At 42.3% G+C, this 8,456-nt stretch overlaps 1 protein-coding gene across 1 annotated transcript; it reads right to left on the bottom strand.

Moving 5' to 3' along the window:
• Nucleotides 1–6,209: 6,209 nt before the first annotated feature.
• LOC108546137 (protein twist) lies at nucleotides 6,210–7,187 on the bottom strand. Its single transcript, XM_017898078.1, has one exon. It carries the CDS (start codon nucleotides 7,185–7,187, stop codon nucleotides 6,210–6,212), a length of 978 nt encoding a protein of 325 aa, XP_017753567.1.
• Nucleotides 7,188–8,456: the final 1,269 nt, after the last annotated feature.

The raw sequence follows: 8,456 nt of genomic DNA, 5'->3' as shown, positions 1-8,456 counted from the left end.
AACTAACTAAAAGAAAAAAATAATAACAAAAAGAATGAAATAAAATAATAATAAAAGGAAAAAGGTAATCTTAGGAACAAAATAAAAACCGGTATATCGTATCGTTCAAAGGGCTTTTTATTCAACATTGCACATCCTTAAATACATTTGGTCTCGTCAGAGGAACATTATTGGTGGGAATTTGTCTTGCCTACCTGAAGGGAATCTCCTCTTAAATTAACTTTTTACAATCTAACATCGTATCGACCTACAAAACGTACAATTTATTTACAAAGGTACTCGATGGCAGTGTTACCGATCTAAAACACGATCGCGTCACAGAATTCACTCCCTAACTGATCCTCGTGATCTCTCGCCTCTCGAACAAACCATTCTCTTTTTCTTTCACCAGTTGATAAAACAACGACGATGTTTATTACAACGATAGTTCGATCATTTCTCGAATCTTCATCCAATACTTTCGAAAAACACCGTAATTTGAAGGGCGCCGTCCGAAAGGGACCCTTCGGTCTCTTTTACGTTTCTCTCGTCGCTGGTCTGCAAATTAGAAGCGAGTTATGATAATACCTCGTCTAAGACGAGCACGCGAGAAGAAACGAACCGCGCATTTCATCCAGAAAATGAATGGAAACGACGGGGCTTAATTCGAAAATAGGGGCGATCTTTCGACTAATTTTCGAAGTCGCAAATGTCGACTTCCGAAGAAGGACGCCATTTCTCCATATTTATTAAATATTTAAGAACTAGTGCGATTATTCTTTGTCGCGATTTTACTAATCCTCCGTTAAATTCTCATATTTAACCTCTTCAGGAATGAATTTATAAAATTAATTTTTATTATTTTTAGAAAATAACAATTTTCTTGTCAGTGGTATGAGCTAGACCTACCATAGTAGTCAGAATGACCGATTTTGGATGTTTTTATACTTGCAGTTACATAAAAATGTATAGCTACTTTTGATAGTTAATGTTGCTTTTTCATCGAAGTAGAAATGTAAATATACATACCTATTTATTGTCGTTACACCACTTTTATTATTATTATCTGTGTATATCATATTCAAGTGCACACCTCAGAATGCACACTTCACAATATTAATATAAATATTAATATCAGTATGAATGTTAACCATTTGTACTCCTGTTCCTCAACTTTCTTTTTTATAACTGTCTACTATTTTAAGTGTTTAAACGTACTTCAAAGTACAGCAAATTAATTAGCAAGATGCACCTATAAATCAAATCTATATCAAGTCCCAATCGACAAAGGAGCTGAAACGATTAATACCGATATTAATATTAATATCACACTAAAATATTTATTCACAACTCTCTTCGTCTCTCAAACTAATACTTGAATAAAAGACCTAACCGTAAATACGTATATACCACTAGCCTTGAAGAGGTTAAAACGATTTTGATCCTATACGCCACTTGCAAATCCCAGTGCTACCAAGAAACCACCAAACACGTCAATAACAAATCTGGAAGCATCATTTCTATCCGAAACATAGTTCCTCTCATAAGACACGACGTCTCTGTTCGCTACCTGTTCGTCGCCTTGGCCACGTACATATACACGTACGCGCTATATTTACACGAATAAACAAAAAGCACGCGTGGCTAATGCACTTTTTCCACGGTGAATAACAAACTGCCTGCGTTACCGGAATCGGCTGAGCTAGACAGAAATCGTTTTCTTTCACTGCGCCGTTTCCTCCTCCCTAGCCAGCATCTCCACCACGGAGCAGCAGCAGCAGCTTCTTCTTTCTCCCTTCCACGGCTTTAACACGTAACTATTACCGAGGACCTGAAGCGTATCGAGTATCTTCTCATTACTCAGCCGTGCAAAATCCCGGACGGAAGACAAATAGCGTTGCTACGATGGCGAAACGCGGGCCCTGATGCGCCCTCTGCCACAAATGAAGACGTTGCGAGTTCGCTGATTAGCGCCTCCTGCGTGCATTGTTTGCGCGTACCGGTCGCGAACAGAGACCGAGCGTGGTAAAGAGCATGGTGGAAAGGAGAGGTGGCCACACAGGCACACACACCTTTTGATAGTGCCCTCTACTCTGGCTCAGCCACCTAGCAGCCACCTAGGTTCATCCTCTGCCTGTCCGCCTATTGCGATGATCTCTTCTCCCCTCCGTGAACGAGTCGATGAATAATTAGCCTTTTCTCTCTAATCGACGAGTGAATCGCATAAATTTCTATCGGCTTAATTGAGGAAGCTACGCGAAAATAGATTTGTGCCGCTCACAAAGAGACGGGTTTTCGTTTGTTCGAGGAGCCTCGATTAATCGTGGCTACCGTCTTCAGGCTGCCTCTGGCCGGCTAATTTCTAGGGCTTAATTGAGCATGCGCGATAATTCGACGGTTGCGTTTTTCAGCCGTTCATCTTTTTACTTGGAACGATGGTGATCAGGTGATTGGACGGGTGATAAGTTGATCGCGAATGGTTTTAACCGATCGGGTAGCAGAACTCGCTGCAAAAGTCTTATCTTAGTCTTATCTTAAGTCTTAAAAGTGGCGAATACGCGATCATGGTTAGGCTAGTTTGGGCTGAAAATCAACAGGTGGCGTAGTTGCGCTTTGTTGTGGTGAAATTCGAATATACCGTCGGGTTTCTGCATCTAAAAAACGATGTACCTATTTGTGATATTCTTCATCTACATACCCTTCATCGAAACATCAAGTCTGTAGGAAGTCAATTAACTGAATTAATTGGAAAACAAACAAGTTTAATAATTGATTTTTCCGAGATTTTCCAAATTTTAAATTGTGACATAAATCAACCCGAAATGAAATAATTTTCAAGTATAAATGGTTTTTACACGAGAGAATACATGCCTAATAAGAAAAACATAGAACAGAAAAAATGACACGTTTTCAGAAACTATCAAGTTGTGGATTCCCTTTAACATAGACATACAGCATTTGTTTCTTTCTTATTATAATGCAATGCACAGTTCCAATTTCCGGATAGCCATTCGTACAATTCAGATTCGCATAATCGTCGTTCTACTGTACGTCTATTTACGCTACTCTTCTTTCGTCAACAGCGATAGAAGCTTCTGAAGCTTCGAATGACCCTAAATCGAGCACTAGATAGACCATGAGATCCTTGTTCTACTTATCAGTAACTCGGAAATGCTTTAAACCGCAATTTGAAAGAAAAAAAAGGAAAAAAATGTTAGATCGAAATTGGTCCAGCCTCGATCGTCGAGAGAAAACAATGGTAATTGGTTCGGCGGATTTCGTGTAGTCACGTTGGATTGCAGTCAGTGGAAAACGGTCGAGGCATCATTCGATCGTGCATAAAGTGTCGTTGTTCCCCGGAAAGATCGGATCGCCATTTTCTCCGGATGAAGAGGATTAGCGATATTGGCCGGAGAAATCGGCCCGCTGCAGTGGTATTAACGTCAGCCACGGCTTGACTTTTGTATTTTCGTCCGTCCATCGCGGTTCTCGGCTCGGAGTAAAGAGAGGCAGCTTTCTCACAGCGATCAGGGAAGGAAGGTAACTCTCTTCCGTCTCTATTCCTCTTTTTCACCCCCCCCCCTTCCTCTTTTCCTCTTCCTCGTTCTCCGTGTTTTCGCGTCTGGCCGGCACCATCTATCATTCTGTCAGCTAGGAGATTTCAATTTGCTCTCTTTTTGCGCCATTACCAGACCCCGAAGCTCGCGCAAAATTGTATTTAATTGTGATTGACTGCTAAGTGGAGGTGGCCGACCACCGCCATTTGTCCTCTGATTTTTGCATATCCCTAATTGCAGGAGGTACATCGCCGCTGAATCGGCGGCCGAATCGTTCGCCTCGCGAGTGTGAATCAATCCTAAAAGCCTGTCCTCTCGCCTTTGTCTTCGGCTAACTTCTTTATCGAGTTCACCGAATGGATACGCTTAATCCCGAGAGAACGCCGAGATTTTGTAATCTTCCTAAGAACGATGCGTATATACATTGACCTCTACGAAATTTGCAATCGATTATTTCCGAATTTTCGATGGAATTTTGCTGACAATTAATCGGTGATATAAGGTTGGTTCAGAGAAATTCTTCATTGATGAAATTTGGAAGAAAAATTAATTTTTGATCGTTATTAATCCTTTGCGGGCGAATGTCAAATATATCGTGGAAAAAAGTAATTTTATTATTTTTATCATTAGTGTTAATTTTTCTTTTTTTTTTTTTTATTTGGGAAATTCGCTTTAGGTTATTGCCACTAATAATCATCGATTTGTATTTCTTGCCTGCAAAGGGTTAATAAGTTACTGTTTCGAGATTTACACTAGGATTAACTAAAGTACTGTGCATAAAGATGGATAAGCACATGAAAGACGATATTAATTTTTCCAAAAAATTTATTGCTCTTATCTGGAAGAACGAAAGATCCGAGAATAGTTATTCTGGCTGGTTTGATAGTTCTAGTGTTAATCCGTATGTAAATTAGGTCACAGTGATATCGAAGAGATCACGTAGACTATCGATAGCGTGAAATAATCGATTGGAATTTTTTAGCTGACAGTGTATATTGTTACTCACAACCGGAAATAACCTGGGGCAACGCAGTGTCTTCCTTAACGCCTACGGATTCTTTGGTTTGCCTTGAAAACTTTCGATCGACTGTACGTGACGAGGTACTTGATTTATTCTCACGTCGTCATTCACCACCAATTTTCTTCGAAGTTGTTTATACTTAATCCAATTTATCATAGACTAAATTAGAATCGTCACACGTTGATTCAAAAACGAGAAGAGAGAACGACGCGTGTTCCTCAATGAAGTACCTTCGTGCATCTCACTAAGAGACGATGTTGCTTTCTCGCAGTCGCATGGATCGATCATCGCGATCGAGAGATCCCAGTCCGTTTATTTATATATGTACATAATTACCTATACAACGTCGCAATAACTTAGTCGTGTCTAATTAAATTATTTACAAGAGACCTACAGCTAAAACACTCTGAGCTATAGTCTATTTACAAAACTCCAAACGATCAAGTCTCCGCTATTAGCCTAAGTTTATCATACAGTGGGTCACAGAAGCACCACTCTAATTCGAATTTCGAACCATTGTTATTCTTTTGGAACTTAGGTTTCGGTGTGTTTGTCAATAAAGATGTGCATGGTCATGGAAGCTCACGAACGTGTGTACTCTAATAGTTTGAGTCTAAATTTGTTAAGAAATAAAATATATAGTTGGATTAGAATTTTTGGAATTATATGTCCTCTGCGAGCAGAATCAAACGGCAAGACACAGTAAATTCATAAATATTTGAAAATTCTTGTGGTATCAATACCTTTGTGACTTCACCGAAGTGTTATTCTCCAATAACATTTAGATCAAATTATAAGAATAATGTACCAAGTATCAATAAATATGGTATATCTAGTAGAATATACTAAACATAACTGAGACTCGAGTACCAAAAAAATATTAATTACTCGGTGTTGCTAATTAAAGTGATACTTCTGTGACTCACTGTAGCTAACTACGTATCCATTGCGCCGACCTGGCTTCGAACATGTTTCGTACCTCTCGTCTCCTATCCTCCCTCCCTTACGATCGCATCCCTTAGGCTACCAAGTTCATCAGACTCGTTCCGTTTCGCGTATCAACGATGTTATCGCGATTCGATCTAGTGAAAAATATTCCGGAATCCGGCAACAAGGCCGCACGAGGAAAAAGCATTAGCGTGCAGCAACGTTTGCATGTTGCAATTATTGCTAATTAAACTATCTGCCCGGTTCGAAACCGAGATTCTTTCCCCCTGTGCACTGAGAAATGCAGTTCGACCACGTTCTATTATGCTAGAAAGACGGCAAAGTTCACGAATCGACGACGCTCATGCTTTTTCTCACGTACCCAATTACCTTACCCTGTTGATCAACATCGTGGATCGCGTAACGAAGCTTGGATGACTCCATTGTCGATTCTTCATCTCGATGACTGGCTCATGTTGGCTCACAGAGGACTATCTCGATCATCGGTGTGACAAACGTTCTTACAGTTGATAGAAGACTTGGTCCCAAAAGTCAAGATCACGCAGCAATAACAGGAGACTTCCAGATGCCTCTTTTTGACACGTTACCTCGTCAGAATTAGGAGAAATGTGGTTGCAATGGTTCCATTGTTCTCGTACTTGTCACCTCCATCATCGTTCTTTTTAAACTTCGTCGAACTGCGTCTAAGTTGGTGCAGTTTCGATTCACTCTCTCTGTAATAGCTCGTAGAGAGCTGCGATGTATGTCTGCGCCATTTGTAGAGTCTCAAACTTGCTGAGCTTTCTGTCGTTCCCGAGGCTAGGCACGACGTCCCTGAGCCTATCAAATGCGTCGTTGAGACTGTTCATCCTCCTTCTTTCTCTCGCGTTTGCTGCCAACCGCCTCTTCCTCAGCACCTCGATACCCGGTGTACCATTTTTGATCTTCTGTATGCTCTCCTTTGTCTTTTGACCGGCATACTCCATCGACGAGAGCCGGAGATCGTCGTTTTTCTGCTGGAACCTCGACGGCTCGCACTTGCCGCCCTGCTGTCCCTGGACGTAGTTTTCGTTCCTCTGGACGCTGTACGTGGCGCCCAAATAAAGGATGTCTCCCCTCTGCCCATAAGGATTGCCGTTATTTCTAGGCAAAAAACTGTCACCTTTCGGGATACCATAACTCTTCGCGGCGAAGAAGCTCTCTTGATTCTGGCCGAAGTCGCACCTGCCGTTGCCAAAGACATTGCTCGCGTGGTGCTCCATTTTTGGCGGGATGTCCGGGTTCTGTTTGGTCGTTGGATTCTCGCCTGAGAACTCAGTCCTGCCTGGTACATCGTAAACGTTCTCCATGCACTCGTTCATCCTGAAGACAGCCTTTCCCTGCTCCTTCCTCATGTTATTCGAATGGCCGATTTGGTGGTCGTTCCGGCAACCTTCCTGGTAGTAACCCTCGTAGAAATCGGTGAAATTGAAGCCAGTCGTTGTCACGTGAAAGCTGCCATTCGCGGCTCCGATCTCTTGGTACTCGCGATTCTGGCAGTCGACCGAGCTCACGCTTCCGCAGCTGCTACCCCTGGACCTTGGCGGTTGAGGATAGATCTCCTGATGGGTCCAGCTGCGTGGATTAGACTCTGGGCTACTGGCTGACCCGTAACCCTCTGAATCTAGCAGGTCGTACTGTTGGAAACTGGCGAAGGTTGTCATTCTCACGGAATGTCTCTGTCTCTTCTATTAGCTTAAACGGTGTACGCGATGTACGATGTTTAGAACATAATACACTAGAACTGTTCGAAGGAGGACTCGCTTAATCAACTGTCATCTCATTTAGACGAACTAATTGGGTTTTAACAGAGTTCAATTTTTCGCGATACAAACGTTCATCCCCTTGGTGGTTCGAACGTGGAATCAGACTATTTTGATGATCCTGCCGCGGGATATCATGTTTGCTCGATATCTTAAGACTGGTCGAAGGAATCGAAAGGACTCACGGGATCCTCTAGATGACCGTGTATGCTTCGCGTACGGAAGCGTTGCGTAAACTGACTTTACCTGGCGATCTCGTGGTCTGGACCATGCTGCCCAGTTTTCTTAGGGCCCGGTGGTGGGGATGGAGGACTCCTGGGACCCACGTGGAAGGGATCCCGGAGGAGTGGAAGGGGTCCACAGGGAAGTGGGCATCTCTTTGTAGAAGCCGCGCGACCGGACACGCCCCTCGTCTTCCTTCGTCCTTCTTCTTTGCTGGGGGCTCTCGAAGGTAGAGTCAAAAGACGATCGACGAGAAAGAAAGGCGCTCTATCAAGTGGCACGCACGGTCATGGGACGAGGCGCCGCGTTCTTGACATTTGAGACACGGCAACTAGCCGCGGCTCGATTTTTTCTTAACCCCCCTCTTTGATTTTTCTCTTCGGACGCGTATGGATTTCGACCCCACTTTTCGAGGGTTATTTTAGATATTCTCGAGATCCTTGTGTCGGAGCTATTGGATTGCTATTTTTGTACATTTCTCTCCTATCTTTTCTTTTTCGTTCCTCCTTGGTTTTACTCATAATCATGTTACGGTAATTTGATTATAAAATACCAAGCAATTATAAATCAAACATTATAGTATCGAATATTGGAATATTATAAAATGTTGAAAAATATTTTTTGCATTATGTGAGTATTGTCAGCATATTTTGTAGAATCAAATACCAGTTAACATCAGTGCGAAATGAACACGTGACAGGAGGATTTCTCGAGAATTCAAATTAGGCGTTAAATCATTGTCCTTCGTGCGGATACTTTACAAGCTGTAAACGAGGGCCAAAATAATTATGTGACTCGTTGTCAACTTCTTTTTCGTCCCCTTTTTCTTCTTCGTCGCCGTCGTACTTTATGACACTTTAAATACAGAGGGGGCTGGAAAGTGTGGACAAATTTGACTGGTTTATGAGGGTTGCGCTCAGTGCGTGTCCAGTCCGTGTAGATGGTGCA

Source organism: Eufriesea mexicana, unplaced genomic scaffold (genome assembly GCF_001483705.2).
Source record: "Eufriesea mexicana isolate 0111107269 unplaced genomic scaffold, ASM148370v2 scaffold616, whole genome shotgun sequence".
In the NCBI taxonomy this organism is placed as follows: domain Eukaryota; kingdom Metazoa; phylum Arthropoda; class Insecta; order Hymenoptera; family Apidae; genus Eufriesea; species Eufriesea mexicana.
Note: the sequence above shows the minus strand (reverse complement) of the source record. Positions and strands in the feature narration are given on the sequence as shown.